Source organism: Salvia splendens, chromosome 8, assembly GCF_004379255.2.
Source record: "Salvia splendens isolate huo1 chromosome 8, SspV2, whole genome shotgun sequence".
In the NCBI taxonomy this organism is placed as follows: domain Eukaryota; kingdom Viridiplantae; phylum Streptophyta; class Magnoliopsida; order Lamiales; family Lamiaceae; genus Salvia; species Salvia splendens.
In genome coordinates, this window is record NC_056039.1 from 26,317,637 (window position 1) to 26,338,484 (window position 20,848).

At 36.1% G+C, this 20,848-nt stretch overlaps 2 protein-coding genes and 1 pseudogene across 2 annotated transcripts; 2 read left to right on the forward strand and 1 right to left on the reverse strand.

Annotated features, from left to right (window-relative positions):
• The first annotated feature begins 759 nt into the window (after positions 1–759).
• On the forward strand, positions 760–3,816 carry LOC121744943 (protein cornichon homolog 4-like). Its single transcript, XM_042138656.1, has 4 exons — positions 760–1,044; positions 1,861–2,042; positions 3,237–3,359; positions 3,446–3,816. Exons 1-4 carry the CDS (start codon positions 973–975, stop codon positions 3,486–3,488), a joined length of 420 nt encoding a protein of 139 aa, XP_041994590.1. The 5' UTR covers positions 760–972; the 3' UTR covers positions 3,489–3,816.
• A 5,326-nt stretch (positions 3,817–9,142) lies between these two features.
• LOC121745983 lies at positions 9,143–10,354 on the forward strand (annotated as a pseudogene).
• A 6,566-nt stretch (positions 10,355–16,920) lies between these two features.
• On the reverse strand, positions 16,921–19,602 carry LOC121744912 (ACT domain-containing protein ACR8-like). Its single transcript, XM_042138618.1, has 7 exons — positions 19,410–19,602; positions 18,950–18,995; positions 18,758–18,872; positions 18,595–18,662; positions 17,959–18,513; positions 17,764–17,868; positions 16,921–17,667 (listed from the first exon to the last, which is right to left on the reverse strand). The coding sequence occupies exons 1-7, from the start codon at positions 19,469–19,471 to the stop codon at positions 17,320–17,322; spliced, it is 1,299 nt and encodes a 432-aa protein (XP_041994552.1). The 5' UTR covers positions 19,472–19,602; the 3' UTR covers positions 16,921–17,319.
• Positions 19,603–20,848: the final 1,246 nt, after the last annotated feature.

Consider the following 20,848-nt stretch of genomic DNA (forward strand, 5'->3'; position numbering starts at 1 on the left):
AAACTAATACTTTAAAAGTAGGACCCATATCCTACCCACTTTTTCAACATACTATCTATTACATTTCTTAAAACCCGTGTTCGATCAAACTGTGACAAAATTTGGGGGACAGAGGGAGTATATTTTTAAAATTATAAAATCTATGAATAATATTCTAAAAAACTTAATTATAATTTTGTCATTGATCTTGAAATTTTGGTATACTGAATTTCGGTACAACATACCGAAAATGAGGTACCATATCGGTATTGATATTCGCCAGACTGAAAATTCGATATGCCCGAAGTACGATATACCGCAAAGTTTGGTAAGGTAAATATATGCTTTATAATTATAAAAATATACTAATATAAAATACTAGTATTTAATATTTTTAATTATATAATCTAACATGAAATATAAATATAATTATATACTATAAAATATATTCAATATATTTTTATAATTATAAAATCTATAAATAATATTCTAAAAACTTAAGTATTATTTTGTCATTGATCTTGAACACGGTACACCGAAATTCTATACAACATACAAGAAATGAGGCACGATATCAGTATTTAAATTCGTCATATCAAAAATTAAGTAGGCAATAAAGTTTAGCAAGGTAAAGATATGGTTTTTATCAGATACCAAATTTTTGATAAGATATTCGTTATGGTGATTTCGGTAACATATAGTATATAGTATGGGCCCATCCCCTAATTATAAATCTATAATAAAATGAATTCTTATCTGACTTATAAAACTAAAGTAACATCCGAAGTAGGTACCTGAAAATTCTACTTGGTTGACTTTGTCGTTTTTCCTCCGCCGATAGGTTTCGATTTCGGTCATTCATTTCGCCGGCGGAGATTCGTTTCTTGTGAAAGCTCCACGGTGCACTGCGCACCTGGCGCTCGACTCCTTTCTATCTCTAAACCACTGCGTTTAATTTTAGGGAAATAGGAAGAGATAAAAAAAGAAGAGGATATGAACGAGGTGTTGGCATGGTTGCTCTTCTTCTTCATACTCATTGCTCTCCTCGTTATGATCGTTTTCCAGGTTATCATCCATCAATACCTCATTTCTCTATTTACATATTTTTGGATTTTTCTTCAATGACGCATAATGTTGTGTAAATATTCGTGGTTTTGGGGATATTTGCTTGGTCATTTTGTTCCGCAATCTAGGATTGGAGTGTTAATTTATTTGAAATTTGATAATTTCTGTTGAAATTTGAGAGCTTTCTGTGCTGAGGAATGAGGACTGAGGAGCTTCATGTTAAGCCTATTAGGACTATTTAATCCTACAAAAATTGAGTTTTACACAACCTGCTAAGTTATCCTTAATTAGTAGTAGAATTTGTAAAAACAATCTTAATTTCGTCTGTGTTAGTTAACCTTTGGATTCAGGATCTAATTAATAAACTAGTAACGACTAAGGTACTTATAAAGGTCTTGAATCTGAAGAGTGTATATCTTACATATTCGTGTCAGATTCGGTTCAAGTTGGTTAATTTATGATCTTGCATATGAGTCTCTCTCTTTTGATTGTAGCTAGTGGTATTGCTCACATTTGTATATTCGAATGACCAAGGGTTGATGCCCAATTTTGAATCCAGAAACATCAACAACGACAAATATTAATTGCAACCACTAGCTACTAGTACTATATACAGTTTGAGAAACTGAAGAGAATATGAGCACCACTTTGATCTTGTAGTGTAGCTTCACAGGGGATAATTTATCATCTAATGTTTATCTTTTAATATTATAGAGTGTGTTGTTCTTGGGCTTCTTTCTGAAGTTTGTGCACTGTCTTATTTCGTAAAACTGCATGGTATACAGTATCTTTAACCCTATTCCACATTTAATGCAGCTTATGTGTTTGGCGGATTTAGAATTTGATTATATCAATCCGTATGATTCTGCGTCTCGAATAAACAAAGTAGTTTTACCGGAGTTCATCACACAAGGAGTTCTCTGCTTCCTCTTCCTTGTCACCGGACATTGGTTTATGTCACTTCTCTGTGTCCCATACCTGTACTACAACGTGAAACTGTAAGGTTCTTATGCTTCTGCTTCATTCTGAAATTGCAAAATTAGGTGATCAGCATCAGTATTTTGATATTCCATGAGACATGAATTCTTTCAACTTCCTTTAATATTTACTCTACCTCTATAAATTCATAAAAGGAAAATCAGTAATATTTTATTGGCAATGGCTGCAATTTTTATCTCCTTCCTGGTTGTTTTTAAGGCCCCAATCATCTGGAAAGTTGTGGACGAGAGATTAGAAAACCAGAAAAAAAAAGGTGATAATATTATTCCTCAAATGGAATTGAAAAGCATTATTTGGAGCAACTCCCTTTTGAAACTATGTTTTTACTCAGCTGGTCTACAAGAACAAGTTGAACAACTATCCTATCCTAATCCCTCACGACTATCCAAGCATATCTCCTAAAGGATCCTCAACGCTACTACTAGCTCAGAAGATACATATGAATAAAGGATGGCATCTGATAAAAAAGAAGGTTAAAACATCCAAGAGCCACATCAAGCTGACACTATCAGCTTGGTTTACTGTGTGAACTGTTAGGCTTCAGAAATAAAAATGCAGTTGACACACTTGGGGTGCCATATGGTCCCATCTTAGTAGGTTTTAAGAACTTAATCAGATTTACATGCACTTATTTTCTCAAACATGTTTGTATATTTTTCAGAGGTTAAATTAAATTGGAGTGATAGTGAAGGATTTTGTCTTGGTTGATTGGAGAAAACAGTAGAGCATAGCCATGAGTCATGATAATATCTAGCAACTAACTGTGTCCATGTCGTTCGTCATTAACAAAGTAACTTGAACTCATAGAGTTGCTTTTTATGTGACCAAGACCCTAAACTGAAACTGAACATGTTCATCTATCAAGGACCACAAAAATTAATTAGTTTATGTTTTCTCGTTTTCGGGAAGGAGGGAATGGCGTGTGGGACTGGGGGGAGTACAACATTGGTGGTTGATTGGGGGGATTAATTACTTGTGTGCTCCAAGTGATTATTGTCTTTATTATAGCTTTCATAGTACTTTGCCAATATTTTGTCGATATTTATTGATTATATGGAGTTTTTATTATCAAAAAATAATTCTTGCACCCTTTTTCCGCTCGTGCACCATTTCATATAGGTCATGAAAGTTTGTTGTAGGTCAATCCGACCTTCAACTGAAGCTATTGTTTGTTTATGAAAATTTTTAAACAGGTACAATCAAAGACAGCACCTTGTAGATGTAACTGAAATCTTCAACCTGTTAAACTGGGAAAAGAAGGAGAGACTTTTCAAGCTTGGTTATATCATACTTCTTCTCTTCATGTGTTTGTTCTGGTAACCGAACTCTGCAACTGTCTCCTCCCCCAGTATTATCCGATTTTTAAAAGATTAACTTCTTAAACCGAATTTATATGATGTAGGATGATTTACAACGCACTGGAAGACGACGGGCATTCGATTTAGTGTTTCTGTTTGTACTTCTTAAACAGCACTGGCACCGGCACCGGCACTCAGCTGCTCCTGCAACATTCTGTTTGGATGGATTGAACCAAAGCGCCATCGATTTGTTATACGTATTTGCTTGTGTTTTATAATTCGAGCAATATTTATAACTCTTTTCAGTTTCAATCTCTAATTTGGTTTAATTTTAAAAATGTAATATAGTTCAAATGTAAACTTATTTCTCATGTGCTGTGCCCAACTTGTGCGGCCCTTTCTTTCAGAATTGGGCCCCTTTATTTGGATTTGAGTCATCCACAGTAGAGCCCAAGTCTTATGTCATTATCTTAAATTTTTCGTTTCTTATTATTTATATTTCTATTTTATTTCATACGTATAAAATGCAAATACTTAATTAAAACAAATAAATTAAATAGACTAAAATTCTAAAATTACATAATGAAAAGGTAAAAAATCACTTCCTTCGTTCCAAGGAAGATGACTCCTTCCTCGAACAGTATGAGATTTTATGTAGCTTTATTTTGTTTGTTAAGTGGAGAGTAAGGGAAAGAGAATAAAGTAGATTTAAATGTGTTTTCAATTTTAGGAATGAGTCATCTTGATTGGAACAAATAAAAAAAAAAGTAGATTATCTTCGGTGGGGCGGAGGGAATAAATAATTTAAATCTCAATGTTACACATTATTGCAAGCTATGAACGAAAATCACACTATTTATAAAAATATAGTAATTAAAATATCACGGTAAGGAGGGCTTGAACCTCCCGACCTTGTGGTTAACTGCCACACGCTCTAACCAACTGAGCTTTTCCAGCATGGTGATATCTATTATATTTTTCTTTATTATTAGTAGTACTAAACTATTGATTGCCATGATTTTGATTAGATAATCATTCTCTTAGACATGAGTAACATAATCTATTTCTAGATAACTTACTAGTTATACATTGATAGACTACTATGTGACAAACATTTACAAATTAATACTTTTTGAAGAAATAAATTCCATCCTTATTTCCTATCCAATATTATACACTCTCTGTTCCATTTTTGTCATTTTGATACGTTCTATAGTAGTTGAATCATTTCCCTTTTTAGTAAAAGTTTACCCATTTCTTTTCACTTACTTTTGCCTCTCTCTTACTTGATTATCTTTTTATTTACTACATTACACATCATTTTCTTAATTTCCGTGTCGGAAAGAAATGTCTTTATTACTAAGGAACGGATGGGGTAAATAATAATTGAAACACAATTGTACCTTAAATTATTTATTTTAATTCATTTTTAACTGAAAATGATTTTTAATAAATTTTTTCTAGAATTAATGTACCAATTTTTAGGAAACTTTAATCATGCACTTTTTGATATTTGTAATTTTTTCACTCTACAAATACCAAGTATTCACATTATAATTTTTATGATTTTTAATAGAGTAATTTATTTTTTATTGTATTATTTAATTTTGTGAGTGGATGATGAAAAGAACAACAAGAACACACAATGGAAAAAGCAAGATTAAACATTGCTGCATATCGGAAGCTCGAGCTATTATTTTTTTTGATTGATTAACTTGCAGCCAGATCCTATTACACATACTACATATTGGAAAGATCTAGAATCTCTCCTTAATCTCCATAACAACGTTAATCAAAACTAACTCTGTTAATCAAAACTAACTCTGCAACAATTCCTTCTTCTTTAATCCACGTATCAACCCGTCTCTCCAAGTACAAGTGTGGTCCTCCATCTTAGCTGTCTTTCTTGGTTTGTCCTTCGCTTCAGCTCGTGGCTCTCCTTGCACAGCACGTGCTTCAATCTTCTTTGTCGCATTCGCATCGATGCAACATACAGTGAGGTCCAATGGCTTGGCACCTCGGTCCACAGCTTGATCAACTTGGCCATTACGACCATGATTCATGGCTTGATCAAGTTGGCCGCCATTACGACCACGATCAACACGCTTGATCGATGGCGTGATCAAGCCATCTCGTTCAACACACTTGATGATGGCTTGATCAAGCCATCTCCTTCGTGGTCGCCATCTCATTCAACACACTTGATCGATGGCTTGATCAAGCCAATCTTGAGACTTATAACAGATGATATTAAAACAATTAATATTGATATTATTGGAGTTGAGGTAAGAAGAGATGTATGGAGTTGATCGATTTAGTCTGATACAATAATTTAGGGAACAACGTGGTAGATGTGTGGTATGAATTGGGGTACGAGTTATAGACGTCCTTTACTAATTAGCTAATTTTGGCTAGTTGTAGAACATGATGCTTTCTTAAATTAAATTCACCTTAGTTCAATCAACATACTAGGAATATTTATATGCACTTTGATATATTTTTAAATATTTCGCATAAATTCATCTAACACAGTTCAAGGGAACACTTTTTCATGAAAGAACTAAATATAATCTCCACGTGCTTCCTCTGTAGATTCCTTGTTTTCCATATGATATTTGAATCAAAGAACCTCAAAAATTCACAAAGTGGTATTTATATTCTCCTTCAACCTAATATTATTCTTGATAAATTCCGGAGAATGTTCATCATATCTTCTCCAAAAATTGATTTTTTTTATCTTTGTTAAACTTGATTTACATTCCATTATCTAGATATCCGACCCCTCAAAATCTATTCCTTGTCCTATCAAATAATGAACAATTTAATAAGCTGAAGATATCTAGTTGGCACCTTTAAGCATATTTTATTCTCAATCACTTGTTATCAGTAACGACTAATAAAAGAGAAAAATAAAATTAATGTAGATATATAAGTTTATAGTGCAAATAATAATACAACAATCACTTGATTTATATTGATGTTTTTTGAAAGTTGAAAACTTTTCGCAAAAAAAGGAATATCATAAGAAGTCTAAAATATCAAATTAGATATAGTGGAAACAAGTCATGTGTAGTAGATAAGGTATAGAATACATAAGAGTTAATCATCTTTTGTGTCCAAAGATTCTCAATTTTGGACTAGTATGATTTACTCCAATAGTAACATAGTTCGATGGTAAAATGATGTGTCATTTTATAGGTTTAAATAGTTTACTCCAAGTACAAATAAGACACATCATCCAATAAACAATGTTATTTTCATAGAAATCTTTCATAAAACTTTCACCTAATCACATTCTAATTTTCATAAATAACTCTTTTTTTCTTTTGAGCCGAAGATTTTTTTTTTTTCAAATATTAGTTGGGGATACTTTTTAAAATTGGAAATATATGCAAAAAAAAGAGAAAGAATACATCTGCATTTTAAATGGGGGGGGGGGGGGACATTAACAAGTGGAATGCCAAATCCTAAAGGACAGTGAATTATTAGCTTTCTATATGTGCAACTTGTTTTATTTTTCGGACTAACTATTAAATATTTAGTGAGTTAGTATAGGATTAAAGAAAATTATTATTCGAATCTTAAACCATAAATTTATTCAAGAAAGTGCTTATTTACTTATAATCTACTATTTTACCTGTCCTAACGTAATTGAGTCCTATTTCTTTTTAGATCATTCTAAAATAGAGCGAGTATTTATTTGATAAAAAACTTTATTATCTCACTTATTTTATACTCTATTTACCAGAAAATTTTATTCTCTATTCACTTTAATCATTAGAAAATCAGTTTTTTTTTTCAAATCGGATGTCCAAAAAAATATCTTAACAAAGAAATTACTATACTACTACTCGATATATTTGAGTATGCATATAGTATATGCTTAGTTTTTTCTGGTAAAAACAATGACGGATAACAAACTTATGATCAGGGTAAGATTATTCCGACGCTGGTTCATATTCATGCATACCAACCTAACATTTGAATCTTATTCCAAATACCAATTTTCATTATATATAAACGTATAAATTTACAAATCTTTGAGATATAAACTTACAAATCTTATTCCAAATACCGATTTAAATCTCATGAGTTATGAGCATATATGCTTTATGTGTTCTCACAAAATTCAGATGCATCAATATACTTTTCTCAAATAATCTCTTCGGGATATTATCAATCCGGTTTTTGTTAAGACATGATTTAATGCAATACTGGCACCACTATATATCCAATTTCAATAGCGATGTTGTACCAAATCAAATAATCTCTTAGGGAAATTAATGCAAAAATTAGCTAAAACTATTGAATTAAATTGGTAACTAACTACAAAATTATATGGGATAAAATTGCAAACGAGTATTATCAATAAGATTCATTTGCTAGACCACACCCTCTTTTATATTGCAAACGAGGATTATCTATAAGAATATTGAATTAAAGATCGGATATGTATCCACCAATTCTTTTCATATTGTTTTTTCTAGTTAGCTTTTAGTAGGAAATCATTTTACTAATAATTAATTTCTTCATTCACTACCCCTTTTTTCGTGTCCCACCAATCATGATCAACAGATATTGGAATTTTAAAAGATTTATTCTCTTCCCATTTTTAACTTGAATTATTTTGTATTTCTATTTTATCAGTATATTATGTTCAAAATTACTAGCACCGGAGATACCAGGTATGTGTATCGTTAACTAAACTACGTGATTAAAAAAGAAAATATAAAAATATTTGTAAAAATAAAAGGGGGAATCTTGTATAGTGGAAGTGTGGCCTATAGAAATGAAGACAGGAATCCCTTTTTCCACGTCAGCTATGTTTTGTTACACTATTTATGTGTTCATCGCTTATCCTCACGCTAAATACTCCACATCTCAACTAACCGTTTTCATTTTCACTCTATATTGCGTTTTATGTGGTGTCTTAATATACGAAAACATGCATAACGACTTAACATACCGTATGCATGACTCAACGCAATCAAGCATATACCAAATTGATTTATGTATTACTTCCATCTCTTAATGAATAAATGTCTCATTTTTTAACAGCTCAAATTTTAAGAAATTGTTAAGTTTATAAGAGAAAATGATAAAAAAAATTAATGAATTGTGAGTTATATTTTTATATTGATTTATAATAAAATGTGAGTGCAAAGATTTAGTAGACTGTGGAGTCCACTTACTAAATATAGTAAAGTGAAATATGACATTTATTGACTGTCGAACTAAAAAAAAACTTTCACATATATAATTCATTTTATCTTATATCAATAATATTTAGTATCAACATCAAATACAGTTCCTTTATCAATATTATAAAGGAGATGAATATGGATGGATTTGATATGGTATATGTTATCAAAGCCGTCATACTGTATATCTTAGTGATGAAAAATTGATATTAGTATAAAATCATACATTTATCTTACTGTCATATTCAGTTTACCAAAATTTTGATATACTAAATTACAAAAAACTTAATTTTCTAAAGACACAAAAATTGAGACATAAACTTATTTTGATATACCAACAATAAGAACTCTTTATGAAACGTTAGTGGATAATTAAAGAGTGGAGACACAAATTATGCGTCCTAAATAGCATTAAAATTGTCCTTACATCTTTTTATTGCAGCAAATGTTTTTATTGTACCGAACCATTATTAATTATGTTTTGAAAAAAAAACCCCCTCTCTAAATCATAGTAGGAGGTTGGCACTTCCCAATTAAGAAAACATCGCAAGTTAAAATACATTAGTGAGAGAAACCCCACCATAATCACTCTCCTAATCGATCAATGGTGGAGCAAAAACAGCTCTCGCCGGAACCCCCAATCTGGAGAAGGAGCTGCGAACGCAATGGCGGATCACCATCCCCTTGGCGGCGATGAACTTCACATGGTTCGCCAAAACCGCCATCACCACCGCCTTCCTCGGGCGCCTCGGCGAGCTCCCCCTCGCCGGCGCCACCCTCGGCTTCACCTTCGGCAACGTCACCGGCTTCTCCCTCCTCAACGGCCTCTACGGCGCCATGGAGCCCATCTACGGCCAAGCCTTCGGCGCCCGCAACTCCCGCCTCCTCCACAAGACCCACCCTCCTCCTCTCCGTCGCCTTCCTCTGGCTCCAAGTCGACCGCGTCCTGATCAATTTCGGTCAGCAGAGAGACCTCGCAGTTATCTCCGGCCGCTACCTCTTTTTCCTCATCCCTGATTTGGCCGTCCTCTCCTTCCTCTGCCCCCTCAAGGCCTACCTCAGCACTCGGAACGTGACCGTCCCGCTCATGCTGAGCTCTGCCATCGCGGCCGGGATCCACATCCCGGCCACCCTGGTCTTGGCCCGGACGAGGGGGCTGGAGGGGATCGCAATGGCAGTGTGGATCAGCGATCTGGTGATAACGACTTTACTCATGATATACCTTATTTTGTGGGAAAGGCGAAAAGAGGGGAATTGGAGGGAAGGGGGGTGGTTGGAGCAGAGTGGGGCAGTGTGGTTAAGGCTGCTGAAACTCAGTGGGCCCTGCTGCTTAACCACCTCCCTCGAGTGGTGGTGCTACGAGATTGTGGTCCTCCTCGCGGGACGCCGTTTTAGCCATAGTGCTAAATTTCGACTACTTGCTGAGCTGGGGGCGGGCCGCCGCCTGTGCGCGGGGGCGGGGGTGTCCGGGGCGGGGGGAGGCTGTTTAGCGGGGAGAGGGGGATGGTGAGGGGGGTGGGGAGGATGATGGTGGTGATGGCGGCGGTGGAGGTGGTGAATTTTCCGTTGGCGGTGTGTGGGGGGGGGGGGTGGTGAGGGGAACGACGAGGCCGTGGGTGGCGATGTATGCAAATGTGTGTGGGTTCTATGTGATAGGGCTGCCGTTGGGGGTGGTGTTTGTTAGAATCGTGCTTGGTAAAACTACTTTGACTAATAACACATTTAATTTTGTGAAATTAAATGCAATAGCGTCGATCTACGTTCCGAGTAGATGACCGTAGTATATTCATTTTCTCAAATCCGATTTCCGGTGAGTGATAAATAATATATTAAAGTTGATCACAATAAAACTAGAAATGAGCTATAAGAAAAACTAAGGGATTAATTAACTAAGTGTTAATTATCTCACATCAGGGATGATAAACTTCTTTGATGATGTATTTAATAAGATGAATTATTATGTGTAATAATTGTCGTGTAATAAGATGGGTGACAGAGCCCATAGGCGCACACACGGGCGCGCGCCGACGCCCACCCGCGAGCCGCGCACCTCACACCGTGACCCATGCCCCGTGCCCCGTGCATCGTGTGCCTTGGATCTTGGATCTTGGCAATTGGTCTTTGGGTGGTCTTTGGGCTGCTCTTTAGACCACCTCAAACTCCACGTTATCCCCGACGGACCCCGACTCATGGTGGTCCTGGTCCACGTCATGTCCCCGCTGGACCCCGACGCATAACGGGAGACAAAAGGCCCCCGATGGACCCCGACGGACCCCGACGGTCCATGGTGTATCCCGTCCTGCAGTGTGTACCAGTCAGTAACCCCCAGCGGTTACAGTCAAGCCATCATGGCACACATAATGACTGTTGACTCCATCAATGCCCAATGGGTGGACTTGGCCTATAATTAGGCAGTCACTCCATGCATTGCATACGATTGAACAGACAACAAACTCAAGCATTCTTGCATACACGCTCTCTCTCTCTGCATAATCTTCCCATCGAAGCTCTGCCACCGCCTTACTCCTGTTCGCCGGAGCTCTGCTGCTAGCGGTGCTGCTACTTTAGAGACAAAGCCGTTTTATCTTTGGGGACGATACGCCAAACCGAGAGCACTACCGGAGTGTATCTCATCTTGCGGAAAGAGGACTACTCGACTCGGCTTACATCTTTACGGTTTATTGTTTCGAATTCTTCTTTGTAATTTCAATTCAGTTTATTTCCGTTTAATTTCTCCATTCTTCATTGGGTTGTATTACGCCCGGTTAGTGTATCTTTGTATCACAGTCATTCTATAACCATCAATCGCAAGACGAGATATACTTGCCGTTGAAGAAGGAGTTTGGACTTTAAATTGGATCTAAAACTTTCGAAACTAATACCTTAGCATGGAGATGGACCCCGTTGCTACGTTTGCCGTTGCCACTTTCCCCGACTCCAATACCGACGTGCCAACTATTCCCCGCTGGGTCCTCGTCGGGTCCCCGCCATGATCACGACTACCGTGAGTCCACATCATTACCTATGACTACCCATAACGCCATGAGAAATTACTAACCCATTTGGGTTGATTGGTGCATTCACCTTTGGTGGCACCGATGGTTCCACAATAAGTGGTTCTGTGGGATCCTTGATATTGTTGGACCTTTCGAGGTCAACATGGGTGTTGGGGCCTTCGGGACCAACACGAAGAATGATGGTTCCACTTTTTGTGGTTCCGCGAGATCCTCCAATGGATCGTGTGTTGAGTCCTTTGGGATCAACACGAGTGTTGGGGCCTTCGGGACCAACACGCAAATTGACGGTTCCACTATTAGTGGTTCCTTGAGATCATCTAACGGATCAAGTGTTGAGGCCTTCGGGATCAACACGTGTGTTGGGACCTTAGGGGCCAACACGAGAACCGGGGTTCCACTTTTAGTGGCTCCATGGAATCCTCTAATGGATTGAGTGGCCGGGTCCAACGAGAGAGTTAATGCTGTTGGTCTCCTGTTCGTCGGGAGACATGGGCTCCCATCCGTGCCTTAGGAAATGTCAGTAGACGTTTTGCATCCTTACATCCCATGTGAGATATCGGGAGAAATTTTGCACACGTCTGTCTCTTAGGAGATGTCGGGAGCAAATTTTGCACCCATCGGTCTCCCGCTCGTCGGGAGACATGGGGAGACATTTGGCTCTCGTTCAGATGTCGGGAGAAAGATGAAGCCACCAACCAAGAAGCTTGGTGGAGCCAAATTTATCAAACATGCCAAAGGCAACATAGCCGTTGTGGTAACTGAAGAAGTCAACCACGTCGAGAACAAAGTGGTTGGTATATCGACACAGGCGTCACTGCCCACGTGTGTGCCGATAGAAGTAAGTTCTACACTTACAAGACTGTTGAGTGAAGGAAGCTCAACATGGGGAACCAAGCCTCGTCCAAATGTGTCAAAATTGGAGATGTGGTCCTCAAGATGACGTCCGACGTGACAATCACTCTAAGAAAATGCTACATGTCCCGGACATACGCAAGAACATAGTTTCTGGATCAATACTTGTAAATATGGGTTTAAACTTGTATTTGAGTCTGATAAGTTCTTTGTGTATAAGTTTTGAAAACTCATCGAAAAATGTTATGTAACCGAGGGTTCTTTTTAAACTAAGTGTATCGGCTATTCGCCGCGTTGAAAAGCCATTGGCTAATAATGAAAATGCAAATACTTCCTTCTATTTGTGGCATTATAGATTAGGACATGTGAATCATATTGCTATAAAAGTTTAGTAAACTTGGATTTACTAAAGACAAAAGAAGTCAATACCCAAAACAAATGTGAGACTTGTCTTGAGGCGAAAATGACTAGATTATCGTTTCATTCTATTGAACGAAACATGAAACCCCTTGAAAATTCATATTGGCGTATGTGATTTAAAATTCGTGCAAACTAGAAGTGGTAAGTAATATTTTATCACGTTCATAGATGATTGCACAAGATGTTGCTATCTTTATTTTTTAAGAAATAAAGATGAAGCAATTGAAGTGTTCAAAAATTATAAGAACGAAGTCGGGAATCAACTTGGATTGTAAATCAAAATGATTCAAAGTGATAGAGGAGGCGAATACGTAGCCTCGTTTGAGGAATTATGCAACACAAGTGGTATAATTCTTCAGACGGTTGCACCATATTCACCACAATCTATTGGTGCTACAAAACGCAAGAAACTGAACTCTTAAAGAGATGATAAATGTGTTACTGATTAGTTTATGGATGCCCCAGAACATGTGGGGGAAACTGTTTTGACAGCCAACTACATCCTAAACAAAATCCCACTTAAAAGTAAAGATGTTACTCCTTATGAGTCATGGAAGAGAAGGAAGTCATCCAACAAATACCTCAAAGTGTGGGGGTGTTTGAAAATGGTGATGGTTCATCTGCCGAAAGAAGTTACAATCGGTCCTAACACGGTTGATTGCATATTTATTGGGTATGCACTTAATAGGAGTGCTTATCGATTTGTTGTTTACAAGTCTGAAATACCGACTGTGACCGTAGGAATAACAATCGAGTCAAGAAATGTAGTATTTCTTGAAAAATATATTTCCTCGCAAAGACAAGGAAAATGTTGCATCCAATTCTGAGATGAGAATTGAGGATGAAGCCACTAGTTCTGAATCAGCGGATGAAGAGCCAGAATCGCCCAAGCGAACAAGGCCCTATCCAAACGATACAATACTACGACGTGGTAGTAGGGTCAGTACACCAAAGACAGTTGGTCCTTACTATATTGCTTTTATGTTGAATGAAGAACTAACATCGATAAAAGTAGCCTTTGCTGGCCCAGACGGGCTGCATTAAAGAGAAACTGTTCAAAGCGAAATTGATCCAATTTTGCTCAACCACACTTAGGTGTTGGTTGATCTACCTGAAGGTGCTAAACCTTTAGGATGCAAATGAGTCCTTAAAAGCAAGTTTAAGGTCGTTGGAACAGGTGATAAGTATAAATGGTGACTTAAGATGAAATCTATATAGAACAACATGAAGGTTTTGTAGTACCTGAACAAGGGAGAAGGGTTTGCAAACTGGTTAAGTCCTTCTATGGATTGAAACGAGCATCGTTGCTTGAAATTTGATAGTGTGATATTATCAAATGAATTTAAAATCAACGAATGTGACAAATGTGTCTACATTAAGAACACTGATAATGGATACTTTATAGTGTGTCTCTACGTTGATGATTTATTCTAAGGCAATCCATAATTTAGGCATAAAATCAAACGGGAGCTCTATTTGTCTCGTGTCATGGCATCATCTCAAATCTTGGTACAAACACCAACAATCACAAAACACAAAATGTAGATAGACTTATGTTCCCACCATTCACTTCTTTTTAATCCCATCATTTACTTTTTTTTGTTACTTCATCATTTTTATCAATCTCTAATTTCACACGTATTTATTTGTTTTTTTGATATATCTAAAATAAAATAGTAGTAAATGGTAATTTTTTCAAATTAATTGGGAAAAAAATTGATTTAACGTTAAAAAAATTTATGATAATCATATAATTCCTAATTTGCATCTAAGTTAGTTTATAAAGGTTTCGTGCGTTTGTCATGGACCTCGATCATCCTCGACGTGTCTTTAAAAAACTCTTTCTAGTAAACGTTAATCTTTATTGCCTCACTTCGTTAATGCATCATGTGTATTCGTTAATGGAATGACATGTATAATTTTTTGTTGCTGTAGTGTTCTGTGATCTTCTCCTATAAAATTTTAACTTTTTTTTTAGTTGTTAATAATCTCTTAAGATGTCGACAAAGAGGCCCATCACTACGTTTGTTCCCACCGATGAATACTTTTTGTTGCTCTCCAAAGAATACTTTTTGTAGTCTTTACTAAGAATGAGTATTAATAAAATAAAACTCCTGATCTAACGGCTAGAAATGGGAAAATAAAAATATTATAAATAACAAAATTAACAAATTAACAAATATAATATAAAATTCGGGTGACAACAGATGGGCATTACAAACTTTAATTATTGGGCCAGTAAACTTTATTTTTTACAATGAAGAATCACAATATTAAGCCCACATAAAAATAATTGGGCCAAACTATATATGGATTAAGAGAAAACCCATCAAATTTATTTTGGGCCGATAATATATTTAAACATGCTATATTATTTTGGGCCTAAGATGAAACGAATTACGGAGCTTTTTTCCTACGGGAACTCAAAATTTAAATCTTCCCACATTTTGCAATATCCCATTATATAAAAAAATACTGCGGTGTGGGTAATAACAAATATGATGATTCACCAATTAAAATTACCATAAAGAAATCGATTTTTGATTTAGTTGGGAATAATTAACAGGCATTGTAAAGTACTACATATTCACGAGTCTTTTAATGCGAGATGTAATTTTTATACTTTAAAATCGTATTGAATAGATTATAACAAGTAATAAAGCAAAAGAAACAGAGGAACTTATGACAAAAAAGGTGTTTGGGGGAATCGATGAGGAAGAATCGATGATTTAATTAATTTATTTATATCCTTTTTTTGGTCGGCTTGACTCAAGCGTTGGTGTTTTCCAATATAACAATAGCATTCCTAAAACAAGTGGCCATCTAATTTCAATCGAACTTCTATTTTCTATAGGCTCAACCATTTATATTAAATTTAAATATATTTTACTTCAACCACTTATATTAAATTTAAATTTAAAAAAAAAAAAATCATAATATTATTCATTTTTTATTCCTAATATTTTTAAAAAATTGATTTTGTTTTTGTGTGAACCTAGAAATAGGAATTTTTTTACTCAAAACAGAAAATGGAATTGATTTTAGAGTATCATTGGAGCTAATTGTCTACCCTATTTTAGATTTTAGTGTATCATTGGAAATGGTCTACCTATCTATTCTCGTTCATTATAAAATATTCCGATCCTCAACATAAATTAGTAGGAATATAAATAAGGAAATTATGTTACCGCAAATTAAATTAAGAGAAAATAAAGTAGAAAGACTAAAAAAAATAAAGCAAGTGAAATATCATGAGATGCTTTATCATATTTTTTGCTAAAAAATAAATAAAATGAAATAGCCCTACTCAACTAGATGAAGGGAGTTATAATAGATGATAGGAATTTTAATATTATAAAATTAGTAAAAATGAAAAAATAATTAAATATCAGAAAGAGAAAAAAAATGGTATAGATGGACTAAAATAATAAAATAAATTATGCTCTGTGGAGACCGAGGAAGGAAATTCTAGTACTCTTAATCAACGTTAAATCCCAAGTTTGTGAGGAATAAAACGAACGATTGCAAAGGAAAAGCCGTTAATAAGAATTTTGAAACATGAATACAAAAGCTAGTTGGCCATAGTATGAACATGTAATTCAACTCATTCGACGAGACAAAAAAAATCTTAAAAATTAACGCAGTAGACCAAGCTACAACTTTGTCTCTCCTTCATTTGACATTTCATTATATTTATTATTTATAAGTGAGGAATTGAAGAAGAGCTTTTCTGCAAATTTGGTGAGGGCCACGTATAGGCCCCTATCCACACATCCATTTTTGTAGGAATATATTTATCATCCACTTATTAGACTTTATATCTCAAAGAGAAAACATCATTCTTTTTCACCTTCCTTTTGCGTACCAATATTTACAACGAAATACTCATATTACTAAAAAAACTCTATACTTGATTATATTCCGTATGATGAAATGAATTCCAGTAATAAAGATTTTGTTTTTTTAATGTGTGTGAATGGCTTTGCCGCTTATTTATTTCAAAATCGGTTAAAGAGCTTTACCGAAAAGTCAGAATAAACACAGCTCAGCCTATCTACCAATGTTGCTTTCAATCTGGTCAATGAAGCCTAACCAAGAAACATTACAAAATTCAACATAAAATATGAGAAATCCACATGTATGGTTAAGCTGTCCATTCCATCACCAAATTTATAGACTAGAATATAATTCAAAAAAGAAAAGCTTAACTATTTACAGAAGACATATCCTATGAGGCTATGAGAAAGAAACCAAGATCCCCTACTAACTACTCCACCAAACTATCCTCGCTCATCTAAATTCTCCAACCATAATTTCACTCTCTCATTAAAAAAGAAAAGGTCGTTGGGGAGGTGGGCCCCATGTCATCCACCTAGTAGTATGTGTTTGTTGTGCTATTTCTCAAATCCAGACCAGCCAAACCAATCCTCAGAGCATCCAAGCAAGTAAATATGCCATCAAACAAAACAAAACCGACCCGTGTCATAATCAATAGCAAGATTTGATCAATCCCAAGTTGTATAGATTCCTCCTCACCATGTTACCAATTGACCAAGTCATGGCCGGCGCCTCCTCCCTCTCCCCTTTGTCGTGATAGATCGACGGCAGCTCCTTAACTTTCAAGCTACTCACCCCAATCTTATGCCGGACCGAGTCGATGAGCTTCTCATCGGCAGCGTTTCCCATGGCATCCGTCACGTAGAACACGTTCCTGGCCGTCCCCATCGATGTCGAGATCTCTGCCCTCACGACGTTGAGCCCGTTCTCGCGGAATGTCCGCGTCACGTTGGCCAGGAGACCCTTCTTATCGACTGTGCAGAGCTCAAGCCTTACACCCTGTGAATTGATCAAGACAACATTCCCTTTCACAATTTGTTCAAACACCACAATAAAGTAGTCTTTTTCACTTGTGTAAAGGAACAAAGACAGCACCTGAGATGCTCTCCTTTTAATCGCTGCCACAATGCAGAGGATAACGCGCTGCTTTTCGGCCTCCGAGTTTATCGGGGTGCCGTCCATGTGTCTGATGAAGAATTCCTGATCAAAAAACATAACCCAACTTGTAAGAAAAAACATTGTAAACAGGTAAACAACTCAACAAAACAGAGGTATGGCTCAATATTATACCAAGGATGCTCTGTCGCCTGATGTGTCGACGGTAGCGTGGAAAACGACGTACCCCATGTCCGTCAACGTGCAAACCACATCGAACAGAAGCTTGTTCCTATCCTTGCAGTGAATACTCACAACAGAGTAATCCTTCTCCAAGTAGTTCTGCACCAACACCAAGGGCACATCGCCACAAACGTTACCATCGTAGTCCCTATCCGCGAACATCATTTGGTGAAGCCGTCTCTCCATGTGAGTAACAGCCAGAGACACCGAGGTCCTAGCACTCCGGATGTCATTATCCCCCCTCAACACATTCCGCAGCATCCCCTCCATCTTCTCCAGCTTCTCCGAGTCCTCAACCGAGCAGCCTGAATCATCATCCGTCAAATAGATCAGCGACGCAATACGGCCGTTGTGCGTCCACACCTTGGCATCAACCACATTGCAATGCAGATTCGACAGCACCGCAAAAACCTCGGACAGCAGCCCGACCCGATCCGTGCCGGTTAGCTCCAAAGCAGTTAGGCCATCAATACTCTTTGATCTACCATAATGAACCGTCTCAAGTGACTGCACCAACCGTAATTAATTATAGCAAGAATTTCATAAGTGAAAGGAAAAGCAGTAATTAATACTAGTAGTAACTGTCACCTCCTCAATGCAGCCCAAAACGCTTTCATCAGTTAATTTGTTTCCGTTCAGATCGGTAACGTGAAAAACTGCAATGCGTTAGAAAGGAAATAAATTCAATGTCTGCCTAGCAAATGAAACGAAACGGCACCAAAAAAAAATGCAAAAATAGCCTTTCACCCACCGTCCATGAACCACCGACCGTCGGAGCAAATGTAAGCCTTCTTAATCGATAAATTCAAATCCGTCAAAACCTGAATAGCTTCCAGAAGAATCCCGTGCTTTCTAGCACTATCGATCTGTGAGAATTAAAAAAAAATTAATCAAATTGAAATTAATAGAAATTGAGAATTCGATCGGGGAAGGGGTTCATTACCGTGAGACGCGTCGCGTTGGAGCAGCCCGCATTGTCGATCATGACCCTGGAAAAAGTCGACGGTGAAGAAGTCAGTTGAGGGGCATTATTGGAAATTCACAAGTGATTTCTCAGCTCTGTGTGTAATTTGACGGAGTAACTTGAAAGGAAAGAAATCGGAGGATAATTAAGTTAACTGAATTTTCATTTAGGGCTAATAAATGCGTGAAACCGTCCACTAATTCAGATCCACGCACAAAATTAGCAGGAAAAGTGAATTGAATTCGGCGGAGATATTTCCGTATCAGAGTTTTCTCCAGATTTCCTTCTATTGTTTCATTCCGAAGAAACATATAGAACAGAGAAATTAACAGCTTCATGAAGAAATTTTCTCCCAAATTTTGTGTTTCTATCTCCAAATTGAGTTTGAAATTGTAAAAATTGCAGAAATGAGAAAATTTCAGAACGAAGGAGAACTGACCTCGGCGTAGACATTCGAATGAGAAGCTTTTCATATTCATCTAAATACGGCGGCCACTCCATATTTTCTCTGAAAAGAAAAGCGACTGTAGCAGTGGGAAAATCTGGCGTGATGTTTCTCTCTCTAGAAGGGCGGGAGCGCGTTTTGGATTCTCTCTCTAAAACATTGACACGAGACACTGCGCATGCCTTTTACTTTGGTCTCCCTCCCAATTGAGGGGAGAAGAATATTTATACACCGTTTTTTGTTTTGGAATTTTATTAATGCAGCCATTTATGTTATTTTATTTAATTGAAATAAAGACAATAGTGGTATAAAAAGATGATGATTTATTGAGAAAATATCTCTATGCCATAATAAATTTATGTTCATAATTATATTTTTATGATTTCAATAATATACTACTTATTTTTGGATAATGACTCTTTTTGTTTATATAAATTTCTAGATAATGACTCTTTTTCTTTATAGTATAAATTTCTAGGGAAGTTTTGGATATATTTTGAAGGATTTGTTACCGTTCAACATTGATTCTTACCAACCTTTCTCCCGTGGTTAACACAATTGGTAAAAAACACATGTTAATATTTTATGAGTTTGTACAATTTTTATGTGTTCCACATAATATCATAAAAATAATCAATTAATATAGATTTTAAATAAAGAATAATTACATAAATAAGCTCTGGCTTCTAAAATAAAGATATAGTGATTAGATTGTAGTAAGTTGTAACAATAAGAGGAATACTTAATCTCAATAATGTTTTTATACATGATATGTAGTATTTTTTATTTTATTTTGAATAAATCAGATACAATTTTTTAATACAGTAGTGTGGATTACATTATGTAATCTTACTTTCTATCCCACTTTGGCAGTCCCAAGTTGTTTTTTAGCACTCGTTTTGTAAAAATGATAATAAATAGTTAAAGATGAGAAATGGTAAAGTAATAGAGATAATAGTGTAGAGAAGAGTCTTATTTACACTATTCTCTCTCTTACTTTATCATTTCTCCGTTTTAACTATTTATTACCATTTTTACAAAACGAGTGCTCAAATGTAACTGAGACCGGGATATAGGGAGTAATAGATCGAGGGTAATATGATAGCAACTTATAAAAATAATTAAAAATAAAAAGTAATAATATAAAAATATAATTCCTATTGTATTGTAAAGCCACCGTTATAAAAAAATATAAAAATATATTTTTGTTTGTAAATGTAAAGTCAACTACGTGGTAATGACACGTGTAAGTGGCAGCATGGATATTTTGTAGAATGATGATGCTTTGCGTGCATTCGACACCAGAGCAGCGGGGTCGGTGTTGAACTGTTGATGTGGTTGGGGATGTCAAGGCATGTCCCAGTCACCACTATGTTCTTTCTACCCTCAATTTCAGATACATTTTTTTTATCGATTTTAGGAGTTTTTGATTA

Bases quoted from the DNA above. Each gene is read 5' to 3' on its own strand.
- LOC121744912 (XM_042138618.1), bottom strand. From the start codon at position 19,471: ATGGAGTGGCCGCCGTATTTAGATGAATATGAAAAGCTTCTCATTCGA. The intron at 17,869-17,958 runs GTATAATATTGA...TTTTTTGATCAG, and splicing joins CAGGCGACAGAGCATCCTTG to GAATTCTTCATCAGACACAT. The intron at 17,668-17,763 runs GTGCTGTCTTTG...ATCAATTCACAG, and splicing joins TTAAAAGGAGAGCATCTCAG to GGTGTAAGGCTTGAGCTCTG.
- LOC121744943 (XM_042138656.1), top strand. From the start codon at position 973: ATGAACGAGGTGTTGGCATGGTTGCTCTTCTTCTTCATACTCATTGCT. The intron at 1,045-1,860 runs GTTATCATCCAT...CATTTAATGCAG, and splicing joins TCGTTATGATCGTTTTCCAG to CTTATGTGTTTGGCGGATTT. The intron at 3,360-3,445 runs GTAACCGAACTC...TATATGATGTAG, and splicing joins CTCTTCATGTGTTTGTTCTG to GATGATTTACAACGCACTGG.